Below are 16,771 nucleotides of genomic sequence, written 5' to 3'. Positions count from 1 at the left end.
TAATCTCTCCCTTTCTGAAACGTGACCCTCTCACTGGGAGTGGTACCTGGTATTCCTTAGACGAACAGAATTATTTGTTTTCTTAAGCTTTTCTTTATGTCTTGGAAGTGGATTCTAAAAGCTCCTAAAGTATTTTGATTTTGACTTCTTACAAAGGTATTTTTCTTTCACAGTAATTCGATATAAAAGGCAATAAAAGTGATATATTCGGAAGTGTTCAGGACCAGCTATCAACGCCACACGGGAATAAACTATCATCTTGCCACTTGCACATCCCATGGGAGAAAAGAATCACAATTCACATATGGGAAATATTGTGTGTGTTTGCCTCTATTTTGCTTGTATTGTTTGCTCTGCTGAGAGGCAGAGTTTTTGCAGATAAAAGCTGCTCTGTCTTGTTGAACTGCTCATCTATTTTGCTCAGGAAGAAAAGGCTTTGTCAAAATCAGAAGCAGAGCCTGATTTGCAAAATATCACCTAAAATAATAAAATGCATGAAAATGTCAAAATATGCTAAATATATGGGCCAACTTAATGCTTTGGAAAATTATCTTAACAAATTCGGCAGATATAGTTCTTAAGTGAACATGAATTACGTGTTTTCTGTGTCATCTTTGAGTGGTTGGGTTCTGGAGAAGAAACCGGGGTGTGGAGGTGGCCTCTCTCTTCGTGTGCCAGGAAATGGGGCCATGGTTATAGGAGACGAACGACGTGGATCCCACTCAGGCCTGTTTTCTAGATTTTTGTGAAGGGTTCTGGATTCGCTGCTTTTGCCTTCTCTGCTTGAGGTGAACCAGACAGATGCTGTCTTTTCAAGAATTCACAGTGTAGCAGGGAAAAGACAAATCATTAGGACAGAGAGGCATGGGGGTGTGTGGTCAGTGGACTGTGGGGAAAGCACTTCTGGGATTGTGGAAGTTCTGTGGTTGGGACCTAATTCTGCAGAAGAATAGTCACCAAGGCTGGACACATGGAGCGTCTTGGGCACTAGAGCTGAGATTTTAGTCAAAATACTAAGATCCAACACAAACTTACCTCCCACTGGTGAGGTCTGTTTTTCTAAATTTTGGGAAATGTCTTTTTCTCTCTTCACAACTATTTATTAGTCATTTTTTCTCCAGAACTACCTTTATGTATATTTTCATGATAATATTTACTGGATAAATCTGGATACTTGGCTCAAAGAATAAACAAATAATCTCGAGAGATATTTTCATCATTATACAGTCACATAAAGATACAAAAACAGATTTTTTTCTTATTTTAAGAAATATGCATAGAAATGAAAATTCTCAGACTCTCTTTGCTTCATGTAACACCATTTCAGATTTTCAACAAACTAAGTCAGTGGACATTTAAAATTCCCATTATGAGTGCCAGGGCTTAGTGGAAGGCATTTGACTGGGCATGTTAACCCCTCAGTGTCCGTATACATATTGAAGCTTGAACTGATCCTATTCTGTACAACTGGATGAATAAATGTGGAGCCTTGCTCTCAGCCAAGAGTTAAACAAATGGAAATAACCTCTTGTGCTGCAAAGTTTTTCTCAGCAGGTGCAAAATAGCTGCAATCAGGTAAGCTTTGGTAAGTGGCAGCTGCTATCTGCCACATTGAAAGATCACAAATTCTCACCCCATTTCTATTTCGATTATGTAGACACCAGCTTCAATTTGTGAGTGTCCTGAAGGCATTCCTAAATCTGTGATAAAAAATGGGGGACCCAGAGTGGGAGCCAGTTGCACAGCTGTGCTGCAAACCTTCCTTGTAGTGACATTAGCTCTAGCCAATCAGCATCCCTGGGTCACCACTCTAGTTTCATAGGACTTGGAAGCCTGCAGGGAACCCACAAAACATTTCACTGTATAGATGAGGAAACCAAGGGTTAGAGAGGTTAATAGTCTTGTGCATAGTCACGGGAATGTAAGTCATAGACACTGGCCTCAAGCTGCTGCCTCTTTAGTGCAAATATATCAGCTCTTATTGATTAGTACCAGTACTGCCTGGAGAATTGTGTTGAAAGGACTCTGAAGTTACAGACTCAGGAGGAAACCATATTGTGGTTGATTAGCAACGTCTTTCTGGGGAGAAGGTAGGGGATGATGTGCTGTGTATTTGCTGCATTTGGCCCAATGATGAATATTTATTGGTAATTAAATAATTACTATATGATGTGAAATATGCTTCAGGACAAAGTTCTGAAATCTTTCTGGAGGGTCAGGATAGTTTCGCAGAGGAGATGGCATTTAAGACATTCCATGAAGGAAGAATGGCTTGTGCAGAGGCTGTGGTATGTGAGGAAAGAAGGAAATTAATGATCATTGATTGCATGTTATGTGCTGAGCACTAACCTAGACCTTTTATGTGTTATCTCATTATTTAATTTTCATAATGACCCTATGATTTTACAGATGAGGAACCAGAAACAAAGAAAATTAAGATGGCCAAGATCATACAGCTATTAAATACAGCTGGGAGTTAAATCCAGATTATTGGGCTCCGAAGTAACTTCAATGGTAACTGCTCAAAAGGATGATATATGTGAGGCAGAGTGGACTGGGCAGTGGGGAGATCCCTAGTCTGGATTTGGACACTGATTTTGAGTTGCCTCTCGGACATCTAAATGGAGATGTCTGGTAGGCTGTTAGAAATATGGTACTGTATGATCTGATGGTTATAAAAAGTATAACAAAGACTCACTGATAACAAACTTTGTACATGTATTTCAGGCTCCTGCTTAACAGTGGAGATCTTTCTGCCTTTGCTATTCTAGCACAGGAGACTGTACATAATAAACTAATATGCTTTATGTTGTATGAGTGATTCAAATTATTGTCAACGCAAAATTAAGTCCAGAATTGATAGGAAAAGTGTTCTACTTAGAAATTCAAGTATTCTTGGCACAGTAATATTTATTATCACCAAGAGACCTGTGCTCTGGCAAAACTCTGCTTGTGTTTTAGCGAAAGGCTGTTTAATATGTATATGTTAGTCTACTGAGGTACAAATGTGACCTGCCAGAGGACAGAGCACATTTTTTAGAGAAATGCCGGGAGGTACCACAATTGATATCTATGCATGGGGATCAGGTGGGACATTCGTGCATGTGCAGCACAGTCTAGGCCATGTTCAAAGAAAGAAGGGGTGATTTTTACAGGTACAGTCTTGGCAAGAAGAAAAAACCCTGAAAGATATTTCACATTGATGATCTCAATGTCCTGGGCAATCCAGCACTCTAGAATCCTCTTTGTTTGTCATCCTTTCCTTAAAGACTTGTGACTATGCATTCTTCTGGGCATAGGGCAAGGGATGGGTGCTAAAAACAGCTCAGGAACCATTGCTGATCCTCTTGATTCTCTAGGACAACGATGATAATGATGATGATACCCTATCATGTTCGACTGATTTTTAAGATATTTTCCCACATTTTCGCATATCTGACAAGGTGTATGTCTTAAGCTTAATAGCACCTTGCAGTTGCTATTAGCCTGCAATAAAAGTTAAATTCTTCCAGAGAGGATTTGTGCTGTTTCAGCTGGTCACCTGGGGGCACCACCAACCTGGGACCACTTAAAATTATTTACTGAGTTTTTTTTTTTTGAATCATGCTGGTAGTATGAATTTGGATATAAAATCTGCATGAACACCTGCTTGTAGTTCAAATTCTCAGGGAAGATTATTTTTCTCTCTTCTTTCTGAGTGGCAGCTTTATTTCTTGAAGACTGTGTTTCTAAGGGTGTAACTCTTTGGTGTCTCAGCTTTATGTGGAGCCTCTTATTAGACTTCCCATCCTAGGCATGTTTTTATTTCATATGGCATACAACAGAATGGTGTAACTAGCATTGGGTGGTGTCTTAGATTTAATGGAATATGATAACAATAAAAGCTAACACTGAGCTCTGCCTTTGCCAGGCAATGCACTAAGGGCCCTTTATATGTAGTCACTTATTTAATCCTTTATATATTTAATTATTATTTCCTAATAATTATATTAGGAAGATACTATTATTATTTTTCCTAATTTCTGGTGAGAAATGCAAAAACTGGTTAAGCAGTTTGCCCAAGGTTAGAGACACTGCCTCATTTCATGTAACATAACCACCCAGAGTCTACAGGGTAGCTTCCTTATGGGATTTCTTTTCATCCCTGTGAAGCACCTGGCCCAGTGCCTGATGCTTAGTGCACACAGAAAATTATGGTGAGTCCCCTCCCCTCAGAAAATGGGTTATTATCCTTATTGGAAGGACAGGGTATCCTTACATTATCTATTTCTCCTTCCAGAATGTGGCTTTCTAGCTTTAAGTGTTACCATCCTTAGACTAGAGTAAGTTTTCTAAAAAAATATGAATTCTTGTAAATCTTTTCATTATATGCTATATAAAGAGGATGTTGCTCTAAGCAGGTTTACTACCATTCAGATTTACAAGTTCTGTGAAAAAGTTCAAAGCAATTCCCAGTGAAAAGTCCAGTCTAACAAATACTCATGTTTTTCTTGCTTCACTTTTTATCCTCCAACCTAATCTTCTCCTTTTATTACACACACATCAAATATATGCAGAAATCTCCAAGAGAAGTAAATTAAGAAGAAAAAGAAAATAATAGTATGTGGGGTTTTCCCCCTTATAGAAATTGTGTTTTTCCCTAGGATCCTAATCTAAAGCTTTTCAGATTATTTACCACTCATATTTGGAATAAAATAACTTTTCATCCCTCCTTCCTTCCTTCTTTCCCTCCTCCTTTCTTCTACAGATATTTACTGAATATCTTCTAAGTTCTAGGCACTGTGCTAGGTGCTTCCTGCATGAGAGATGTTTCTCAGGCTTGGTTCATGGCTTCAGGAAATTTTCAGAAACAGAATTTTAGGGGAATCCTTCCTTCTCTCCCTCTCTTCCCCTCCTCCTTCCACTTCCTTCCTCCATCTTCCTTCTCTCTCTCCTTTCCCCTCCTCCTCCCACTTCCTTCCTCCATCTTCCTTCTCCACCGACTCCACCACACTCACCTTCATCCATGAACTGGAAGCCGGGGAGAAATGAAAAGGGTTTGATGGGAAACATCCTTTGGGCCAAGTTATACTTGAGCTTGTGGAGATGGAGATGATAGGAAACAGCGGGATTTAGTGCAGAGGAGCAGTGGATGGAGCCATGGGAGGTGGGTAGCACAGGGGCTTTGGTGAAAGATGAGAAGTCCAGGCTGAGGCATGCAGTTGGTAAAAGGGAGAGATGGGAGTTGAGACTTTCAAGCACTCATCCTTCCCTTCTTGCTCACTGGCTATAGAGAGAATCATGTGTGGTAATAGGTCTGAATGTGCTTGAAAAGATAAATGTAGAACAACACAAGCTTGTTTAGATTCATGGAAGACTAAGTGGTCAGAGTTGGTGTCATTATCAAAGACTCACCGTTGTCATTCTCATCATTATCTTAATACCTCTGAGCAGGACTCCATCCCCAATGATGCTAGGACCACCGATATTTATTGTTACACTCCACTTCTTTGCGATAAACACTTTAAAAGTAAGAATAGGATTCCAAGAGGTAAACTTACTTCTTTAAGAGTTAAAAGAGGCAAAGCAGACTTTCACAGAAAGCAAATAAGGTCAGTGAAGAATTTAAGGTGACTGAGAATTAAACAAAAGCACCTGGTCTGATGAGCTTCATTGTTCTCCCTTGACAGAAATCTCCTCCCTTGACAGAAATCTGGGGGCCCAGGGAGAAGACCTTAGTGAGAACAGCAGGGGGACTGGAGCAAAGTGTTTTCCATAAGTGCACAGATTTAATGAGACAAAAGGTAACTTTGGGGTTCTCTGCCCCAGCGTCTGATGTTCTTACCGTCAGAACCAGCCCTTTAGATGAAATCTCTTTGTGTCTGTCTGCCCGTGCTGAGAAACTTTGCTTTCTGAGCTTTTAATTCTACAGATTTGATATTAATTTTTATCTCTGTCTTGTGTTTCTGAAGAACTTTGATTCCTTACCACTGAAAGAAAACAACAAAGATGAAGAGGCAAAATGAAATTTAAAACTTCTGAAACAGTTCTATCAGAGCATTCCTATCAGTATGAGTAATAATCAACTACTTAGTTGTTCACATACTAGATCTGGCTCTGGAATCAGAATATTTAAGTTCAAGTCTTTACCACTTACTGTGTGACCCTGAACAAGTCACTAAACTTTTCTACACTTCTGTTTCTTTGGGAAATGATATGATCCAACTGATAACATTCATTAAGTATTATTTTTCTGTGAATAGTATGATTATATATATGCAAAAACACATACACTCCACCTGGGCTTTATTTACAGTACCCCCACTAGAAAAGATAAGTCAATCTCTGAAAGTAACAATTGTGGGTTTGGTATTGATGATTTAATTTCCATGAGTGATGGACTAGTACACTGTTGCCCTTGTCATGGTCTTTTCCAAAAGGATCTCACCCACCTCCACAATGAGCTTTCAAAATCAAACCTGATCTTGTCTGTCCTAAATATGGACCTTCTGTGGATTTTGCAGTGTAAATCCATCTTGATATACGAGATCTTCCGTGATCTGATTCCTTCCTGCCTTCCCAGCTTCATTCTCGCTGCCCTCTTCAAAGCCTAGTCCCCAAATCTAATTCTTTTTCCTTCTCAAATATTTAACAGACTCCTAGATTCTGACATGGCTCCTCATTTTCCCATATTGACCTTGTTTGGCATTTACTATTCTCTTCTTGAGGACCTCAATGATTCTGTCAGCAGCTATGCTGCCTAAGGCTGCCCTATAAACTCCTGTACAGACTCAACCCATCCAGGACCTCCTACTTTTTCATTGCCCTTCTTCCTTATTCTGCGCCCCCCCCCCCCCCAAATCAGTGAGATTTTCCCAGAGTTCACTTTAGTTTAATAAGTAGGATCCAAATAGTCTGTTGGTTCAATAGGTAAACACAACAAAAGAAAGTTTTATTTATTTACTTTGAGCTTTGTTAATTCATCCTTGTACAAATGAGAAGAACCTTTATTGAATTCAGGGAAAACCAGATTTGGAACTTGGCCAGTAGCACAAGGTAGAGTTATATTGATGACACAACTTTTTATATGGGAGAAGAAACAGAACTTGATAAGATCACAAATAAGCATAAGATTGGTAAGATCATCAATTCATAAGAGGATTGAACACTGATGTAATTTATCCAATTGACACTGTATTTCATGTTTATTATTGGATAAAAGACAGCATATGTACACCATTTTACCCTGGTAAACAACTACTTCAGTTCTGAAATAATACTATTTAAATAGAAAAAAAATGCAGTTATGCTATTCGTTACCATTTATGAAAAAGAAAACAACAAAGATCTAACAGTTGACTAAAGACTAATTCTATAGAAATAATAACAACATGTAAGTGTTAAGATAGCTTGCAAATTCGGTAGTTCCCAATCTCTACAATTGTTTTCTTTCCCCCAAATCATGAATTCTCAGTGGGTTTTATTTTGAAACAGGTACCTCTGCTATAAAGTCTGATAAATGAATTTTCCAACTCTGAAGCGCGAGCAACTGGAATACCAGATTTTTGGTGCATGTTTTTTGCAGCACAGAGGGGATTAAATTCTAAATGTCTCAGCTGTTAAAGGCCCCTTCAGATTTGCCTAAAATGAAGAACAAAGAAGAAAAAAGCTTTCCCTAAAGCAATTCATCAGATCTATTTGGGCACAGTGACATTCTCTCAGAGGATGTGTGGATAAGTTGTATTGAAGAGTTCAAGGGTTTGCAGCTGCTTGGAATACTTGAGAAAAAGATAGCTCTAGCTCTTATTATGCATTCATATGGGCTGACTGATGCTCACCAACTGGCTAATGTCCACCAAGGAGCTGACAATTAATAATTATATCATAATAATAACATCTTCTGTTTCTTGAGTGCTCACTATCTGTCCAGATTGTGCTGTGAACTTTCTACACATTGTCTCATTTATTGTTGATGCTTCTCATCTGAGGGAAATGGCCTTTTGGTTACATATAAGGCTTTTTCCTGCAGTATGAAAAATTTGTTGAATGGAATCTTATACATTATAAACTCGACAAGTACTTAACTATTGTCTCTAGCCTAATAGTTGGTTGTTGAATCCAAGGACTGAGGGAAAAGTAGAAAGCATCTATTCGATGTTCTACCTATTTCAGTAAAGGCAGCAGTGGTCACTTCCGTAACAAATTGTTGGGCATAAAACACATGCATAAACAGGTAGTCTTCTAATTTGCTCAGTGTTGATGGACTCAAAATAGTTGCTAGATCTAGCCGCTAATGGAATAAATTTATTGATGGAATGTCAGACAACTGGAAAAAAGGCTTTGTAACATGTTAAGTGGTACTTTTAGATAAAATCAAGTAACTGATACATCTTCACTTGATTGGAAAGAGAAGACTATTTTAGAATTATAAAACAGCACTTTTATGCATTTATCTTTTCATTATCTTGAAGTAAGGTAGATGGGACAAATAATAGCTTCTGACAATGTATTTGTCTTACTATTATTTGCTTTATGATTTGAGCCCTGCGTACCTCCCTAGCATTATCTCCCACCACATACAGTCTGTGTGGCTTTCTTACCAAATGACTTTGGTTTTTGAGCAAATCATGGCCTTTCAAAGTTCTATGCCTCAGCATATGTTGATCTTTCTACCTGGAATGCTCATCCCTTCTTTGCTTGGCTAATACCTCCTCGTTCTTCAGGACCCTTTTTGAATACCAACTCCTCAGGGAAGCACTCCTCCATACTCACCCCATGCTCCCACCTCTGAGTTCCCGCAGAGTCCCATACATCCTTGATACTTTGTTTACTTCTCGCCTACACTAAATGATCAGCTCCCTGGAAATATGATTTTTCTTTTATAGTTTTATTTCTGTTTTCAGCACCAAGCCATATGCTACATACAGAGTATGGGCTTAATGAGTGATTGTGACTTGATGGTGAATACATTCTTATGTATCATACGTATCTGTTGTTTATTCTTCTCCCCACCTCCCACATCCCTAACACACACACACACACACACACACACACACACACACACACACATCCGCACTGCGTTAAGATGTATATAGACCTGTAAATGCCTCTTTTGTGGTTTAGTTGTAGTTGTTGAAGCTCAAGGTCATGATCTGGCAGTAGTGACTCCAAAAAGAATGCCTGGTCATGTTGGATTCTGTTGTCCTTGTTCCTTAGAGCACAGATTGTGCCGCAGGTTATACCTTTTCTCATGAAATTTCATAGTGGTTTTATAGCACTATGAGAACACTTTCATGCCAAATAAGAATACAGAAACAGGAAGAAAGGGAAAGAATCAGGGCTGGGTATCACACCAGATAGTGGGCTAAAGGCTGAGCTAAGAAGGGCACACCTCTGCCCACTGCTGAATACAGTTTGACACTGAGCATAGAGGAATCGGTGTCTGACTCCTGCTCTCCATTTGCCCCCCTCACCCTCTCTATGCCCATTACTTGATTCCCTTTGATAGAACATGGCAGGCAGACATGGCTTGCCAGGGAGCCGGCTTTTACAACCGCAATTTCATTCCGTTTTGAAGTTTCTCTGAAAATGGTTGATTTATTTTGCTCTTGTGTATGCATTATGTATGTGTTGCCTCTCGCAATCAGAGGATTCAGAAAGGTGCTCCACACATTTGTCCACAAACCCCCAGCCACAGAACACAGTGCAGCAACCAAGAGGACCAGAGACTTGCTGGCACAAACAGACAAAGGCACAAACCCCATCTGGGTATCCTTCAAAGCAAACTGCTGTTTTGCAATAAGCTACTGGATAGCTATAAAAAAGATCCATACCTGTTTACATAATGGGTGACTGGTCTCTTTGCTTTTATTTAGCCATCTGTTCTGGTCTGTGTCCCTTTAAACTTGTAAGATCCATCACCTCATTTAAGTTGTTACCTTGACATATTGCAATGTTGTGGGCATAATGATTCCAGAGAGGAACAAATTAAAATGGTTTTCATGATTAGAAGGTTAAATGAGGTAAGGTTTTGGTAGTTAGTGGTGAGATAGGAGGTTTTGAAGAGGCAGAGCTCAAGGGACTTTCAGGTGATTGGAAAATTAGTCTGGCTAGATGGAAGGATGGGGAGTTTACAGATTACAGGAGCTGAGCAAAGAGTGACTTCCTTTGGGTGTTTCTGACTACTGTGGCCTTGTTCTGTTGCTCATACACAGGCTGTGACCCTAGGCCAAGAGAGGACATAGGTGCTGGCTTTGGATTTTACATCTCCCTTGGGTGGTTCTGTGTAGACGAGAAAAAATATGCTTCTTCCTCCAGGAAAAGTGAGAAGCTGAAACAAATGTTTCTTTCATTCCTGGAAAGTTATTTCACTTTCCTTGAGTTTGAAGAAGATTCAGGCCCCAAACCTAACTTCATGAAGGAATATTTCATTTTGTCTTCATTCCAGACTTCATGACAGGGTTGTTCCTGAGGTCTGTCCTCAGCTGTGCTCTCTTGCTTCTTGTACTACAATTGACCTTCCGCCTGACTCCTTTACAGCTCCACCTGGATCACTACCAGTTCCCAAATACTAGTACCGAGAAGTCAAAGTGCTTTAGCCTCCTACTCTTAAATCAATTCCTTCTCTGAGCACCCTGGCTTCTTCTGATATCGCATTATTGCCATCACTGAAACTCAAAATCTCACGCATCTTTGAATTTTTCATCAACCACTTCTATCCAATCATTAGTCAATTCCATTCCTTCCATCTACATTGAGTTTCTCATGTTTTTTCCCCACCATTTTATTGCCCCCGCTGCTGCCCTGTTTTCTATCTCTCATTACCTCTGTCCTAGGCCATTTTAATAGCTTCCTAACTAGTCTCTGTCTTCAGTCTCTTCCTGCTCTAAAGCATTTAAAGCCTCTTGTTTCTTTATAAGTTATAACTGTCACCTTAAAAAATAATGAAATAAACAAATAAACAAAACTGTCCCTTTCAATCACCTAGCAAACTCATCTTGGCCTCCAAGGCTGACCACAATAAATTTATTATTTGTATTTCTTGGTTGTTCTCCTTCTCTGTGCTCCTGTAAAACGGACTGCTCCATAGCTCTGCATAATTCTATGTTTTCTTGCCTGCATGCTCTCTTCCCTCTGCCTAGAAAGTTCTGCTCACCCATCTCTACTAATTGAAACTCATGCATTTTGTCAAGATCAGTCTCAAAAGCTCTCTGTTTCTCCCCATTCCAACCAGATATAGTTGCCCTGGCTGTTTCATGGCAGCACATTTTGGAGAACATTCTTACACTGCTTGGCATGAATTTTTTTCTTTCTCTTATTATAACCTTTTGAAACTTACTTTTGTATAATTTATTGCCCTGGCAAAGTTTCTTTTCAGTAGCGGGTGCTAGATAAAAAATAGAAGAATGAGTAATAAAGAGACTGTATCAAATAGAATGTGAAGAATTCATTAATTCGTTTAAGAAGTGATGGTTGGGTGTCCACAGTGTGTTGGGCACTGTGTGAAAGACCTGGGATACAGAGGTCAATATGACATAGTCTGTCCCAGTTCTCCAGGAACTCACAGTTAAACACATGGTGGAAAATTCACCAAAATAATTATACAGTGAAAAAAAGTATAGCAATAGGAGTGTCTTCAAGGCATAGGGGTGGTGGGATGTCTTACTGCTGTAAGGATGGGTGAAGGGTTGGTGGTAGGGAGGAGATTAAGTAGTTAGGAAGGGTCTCCTAGAGTTAGGAATGTCTGAATTGGGTTTTTTTTTTTTTAAAGCAGTTTTAGTGAGATATATTCACACACCATACAATCCATCCAATGTGTATATCCATGGCTTGGAGTATATTCAGAGCTGTGTATTCACCACTACAATCAATTTTAGAACATTTTCATTACTCCAAAAAGAAAAACCCCATACCTCTTCTACACCTTTATTATTGACACTTCACATTGGTGTGGTACCTTTGTTACAACCAATGAAAGAATATTAAAATATTACTAACTGTAGTCCTAGTTTGCATTAGGTATATTTTTCCCTATACTACCCTTTTGTTAATACCTTTTAGTAGTAATATACAATTGTTCTAGTTCATGAAAGCATGTTCTTATATTTGTACTATTACCAGTCATCATCCACAACAAGATTCACTGTGTTCTACAGTCCGATGTTTTATCTTCTAGCTTTTCTTTCTAGTGACATATGTGACCCTAAGTTTCCCCTTTCAGCCACATTACACACATAATTCAGTGCTGTTAATTACACTTACAATAATGTGCACTTAACTGGATATTGAAAATTGAATAGGAATTTGCAAGGAAGATAGAGAAGTAAGGAAGGGCAGGGATGGAATGGAAAGCAATCCAAGGAAGCTGCTCCTCTTGCTCTCAGATGCCCAGCAAACAAGGAAACGTGGTCACCAAATGAGCATTATCTGTTTCCAACAATTTTCTGTTTCCAAAATGGCAGAATCCTTTGACCTCTTTGAAAGAAAAAGAGAGGAATAAAGAAAACTCCCTCCGTGACTGCTTTTGGTTGAAAGCAATTCATTCTTTTTTGTTGTTGTTTTTAATGTTTTGTAGAGAAAGTCTGTGATTGCCGTGAGCTTCGCAGCAGCCTTCCTCTTCCTGCTGGTTGTGCGCCTTGTAAATGAAGTGAATTTCCCATTGCTACTAAACTGCTTTGGACAGCCGGGTGCAAAATGGATTCCGTTCTCCTACGCATACAGGCGGCCCCTTCGAACTCACTATGGATACATAAATGTGAGGACACAAGAGGTAAGACCTTAGAGGCTTACTTGGGATTAGGAGGGTATCCATGGTAATGGCTTTTCTTTAGGAACAAGGAGGCTTCCAGTTTACTAAAATCACTCTTTCTGCCCCAGCGAGCTGCTTTAGGACTCCTGATGACATCTCCTATTTTCTTATTCTTGGCCATTAACTGACACAAGTCTAAAATCTGCCACACCACACCGCTACATCAGATCTGACTCACTGGCCTCATGTGGAGTTGAGGAAGCAGTGACCTGTTTTCCTGGTTTGTGGTATAACATACATATGTTTTCATTTAGGAACTCCCATCAGCAGGTGCCAGCTGGAGAACTGGCTGGCTTTATTTCCTGGAGGTCAACTGGTTGGGGACAGCTCTTCACAGAACTTCAGAAGAGCATTTAAACTCTTTAAAACTCTGTAATCCTTAGACCTGGAGCTAGAAAAGGGCAAGCTGATTTTAAAATTTGGAGTGGCTGCAGAGATAATGGGATTTAAAGAGTTTCCAAATTTAAGGGAGTTAAAATCATTTAAATGCTATAATCACTGACCTCTAAATCTTTGTAGCCAATTGGTGGCACAGTAGAGGATGCGGTATATTGACAACTATAAAGTGAATAACATGCTAGTGATTTTGCAAGCAAGCAGTTGTATTATGAAGTGAAGTAAAAAATAATGAACCTCACAAAATGTGTGAAGTATATAGAAGTGGTTAATAAAATCATTTTCACTACTTATTTCTATGGAGTAGGATGAATGCAAAGTTAATATTCACAGATGGGAAGTCCCAGCTTGCTTGAAGTTGTTGGTGACAAAAGGTACTGGCTACCAGTGTAGCTACATCACTGGGGAAAGTTTTGGATCAGAGTCTATTGAAAGGTCATTTTGCAAAGCTACTGCTTAGGCGAGTAGTGCCCAGAGAGCTACTTCTGTCCTGAGAGTTATTCTTAGCATCCTGGTAGGGATGTTGAAAGTGGGCTTGCTTCATCGCCTTTTGCAGGCAATATCATACCTGAGTCATTGCTTTGGGATAATTTGATTCTTTGAAAATTGTTTCTGTATCTTCAGGATTTACAGGTTCTTTATTAGACATTTATAGTTGGAAAAAAGGTGCCATTAGTAACATATAAATTCTTCAGGGCCTTGCTTAATGTTTATCCTTTAATTGGTTTTAAATTAAAATTTTTTTAAGTGTCTTTTGCTTGAATGTATTGAGTTCCTAATAAATTGATAACCTATATAAAATTGTATCTCTTAGAAAATAGTTTGTCTCACTCATCTTTTGTTAACTTTTATTTCTGGCTGCCACTTACTATTCTATAACTCTAGTGGGTCATGTTAATCATTTCACAAGTGCCTGTCACAAGCTGAAAATGAAACACATGACTAAAGTATCTCATGAATTACTCTTATGAGGGATATTCCACAAGTACTCAAAACTCTTTCATTTATTTAAATACTAATGAATTGGATTTGGGGGTGGTGAGTGAAAAACTGATGTGGGGATACAGATATTTATCTAGTCATATTAACCAGGCTGACTTTCAAATTCTTTTGATATAGTTTTTTTTTTTTTTTATTTAAACCTTTTCATTATGGAAAATTTAAAGCATTGCATACGAAAGTAGAAAGAAGAACATAATACCCTAAAGCTTAAACAATGATCAATTTATGACCAATACCCCGTGTTCCGGTTTGCTAATGCTGCCGGAATGCAAAACCCCAGAAATGGATTGGCTTTTATAAAGGGGGGTTATTTGGTTACAAAGTTATAGTCTTAAGGCCATAAAGTGTCCAAGGTAAGGCGTCAACAATACGTACCTTCACTGAAGGATGGCCCGTGGAGTCCACAAAACTTCTGTTAGCTGGGAAGCCACGTGGCTGGCATCTGCTTGCTCCCAGGTGGCGTTTCAAAATGGCATTCTCCAAAATGTCTGCATCACCTTCCAATGGCCATCTTCAAAATGTCTGTCTTAGCTACAGCTACTCTGTCAGCTCCTGTGAATTCTTCAAAGTGTCCCTCTTGGCTGTAGCAAGCTTGCTCCTTCTGTCTGAGCTTATATAGTGCTCTAGTAAATTAATCAAGGCCCATGCTGAATGGGAGGAGCCACACCTCCATGGAAACTATCCAATCAAGAGTCATCACCCACAGTTGGGTGGGTTGCATCTTCATGGAAACACTCAAAAGAATTACAGTCTAATCAACAGTAATGTGTCTGCCCATACAAGATTGCATCAAAGATAATGGCATTTGGGGGGACATAATACATTTAAACTGGCACACCCAGCCTCCAGCCCTGGGTCATTTTGAAGCAAGTTCACAACATCATATAACTTCATCTGTTTAGATTGTATCTCATACCTTGAAAGAGTCTTTTAAAATCATAAACAAAATATCATTATCATACTTAAAGAAATTGACATTACTTCCTTATCAACCAATATCTAAACATCTGATTTTTTTTTATTAGAGAAGTTGTGGGTTTACAGAAAATCATGCATAGAATACAGGGTTCCCAGTATACCATTCTATTATTAACACCTTGAATTGTTGTGGTACATTTGTTATGATTGATGGAAGCACATTTTCATAATTGTACTATTAACTATAGTCCATGGTTCACATTAGCGTTCACTGTTTGAATAGTACAGTACCATGGATTTCTGCTCTTTAATTTTTATTCTAGTAACATATATAGAACTTAAAACATTTCCTTTTAACCACATTCAGATATAAAATTCAGTGCTGTTAATTATGTTCAGAATGTTGTGCTACCATCACCACCATCCATTATACAAAACTTTTTCATCATCTCAAATGGAAACTGTACATTTTAAGCCTTAACTCTCTATTCCCTAAACCCACCCTGTCCCCTGGTAACCTATATTCTAGATTCTGACTGTATTTGTTTCCTTAATCTAATTATGTCAAGTCAGTGAGATAATACAATATTTATCCTTTTGCATCTGGCTTATTTCACTCAACATGATGTCTTCAAGGTTCATCCATGTTTTCCTGTGTCAGAACCGCTTTCCTTTTTACAGTTAAATAATATTCCATTGTGTGTGAATACCACATTTTATTTATCCAGTCATTGGTTAATGGACACGTGGGTTGCTTCAATCTTTTGACAGTTGTGAATAATGCCACTATGAACATTGGTGTGCAAATATTTATATGAGTCACTGCTTTCAATTCTTATGGGTATATATCTAGATGTAGGGATACTGGGTCATATGGTAATTTTTTATTTAACTTTCTGAGGAACTACCAAACTGTCTTCTAAAGCAGCTGCACCATTTTACATGCCTACAACAATGAATGACTGTTCCTATTTCTCCACATTCTCTCTAACATCTGTAATTTTCCTTTTTTGTTTTTAATAGTAGCCATGCTTGTGGGTGTGAATAGTATCTCATCATGGTATTGCATTTCCCTAATGGCTAGCAATGTTGAGCATCTTTATATGTGCTTATTGGAAATTTATAACTCTTCATTGGAGAAATGCCTATTTAACTCTTTTGCTCATTTTTAAATTTGGTTGTTTGTTTTATTGTTGTAGACTTGAAGAATTTCTTTATATATTGTGGATATTAAACCATTATTGGCTATGTGGTTTCCAAATATTTTCTCCCATTGTATAGGTTGTCACTTCAATTTCATGATAAAATCCTTTGCTGCACAGAAGTTTTAAATCATTTTGAGATTCCATTTAGCTATTTTTTTTTCTTTTGCTGCTTGTGCTTTGGGTGTCTAAGAAACCACTGCTTAATACAAGGTCCTGAAGATGCCTCCCTAAGTGTTCTTCCAGAAGTTTTATAGTCCTGGCTCTTATATTTAGGTCTTTGATCTATTTTGAGTTGATTTTTGTATATGGTGTGAGGTAGGGGTCCACCTTCATTATTTTACATATGGAGATCCAGTTTTCCCAGCACCATTTGTTGAAGAAACTATTCTTTCCCAATTGAATGTTCTCTGCCCCCTTGTCAAAATCAGTTGACCAAATGTGAAGATTGATTTCTGAATTCTCA

General features: G+C 38.6%; 1 protein-coding gene across 3 annotated transcripts in view; it reads left to right on the top strand.

The window, feature by feature from the left end:
* ST6GALNAC3 (ST6 N-acetylgalactosaminide alpha-2,6-sialyltransferase 3) overlaps positions 1-16,771 on the top strand; it is a 620,541-nt gene that overhangs the window by 244,409 nt on the left and 359,361 nt on the right. For all 3 annotated transcript variants that reach the window (XM_037826893.1, XM_037826892.1, XM_037826894.1), the window contains exon 2: positions 12,554-12,748. Coding sequence is in view for 2 of the 3 variants with exons in the window: in XM_037826892.1 (XP_037682820.1) it covers positions 12,554-12,748 (195 nt within the window). In the remaining variant the exon portion in view is untranslated. The remainder of the gene's footprint in view (positions 1-12,553; positions 12,749-16,771) is intronic.

This window comes from Choloepus didactylus, chromosome 2, assembly GCF_015220235.1.
Source record: "Choloepus didactylus isolate mChoDid1 chromosome 2, mChoDid1.pri, whole genome shotgun sequence".
Taxonomy (NCBI): Eukaryota; Metazoa; Chordata; class Mammalia; order Pilosa; family Megalonychidae; genus Choloepus; species Choloepus didactylus.
This window is presented reverse-complemented; position numbering and strand designations above follow the sequence as displayed.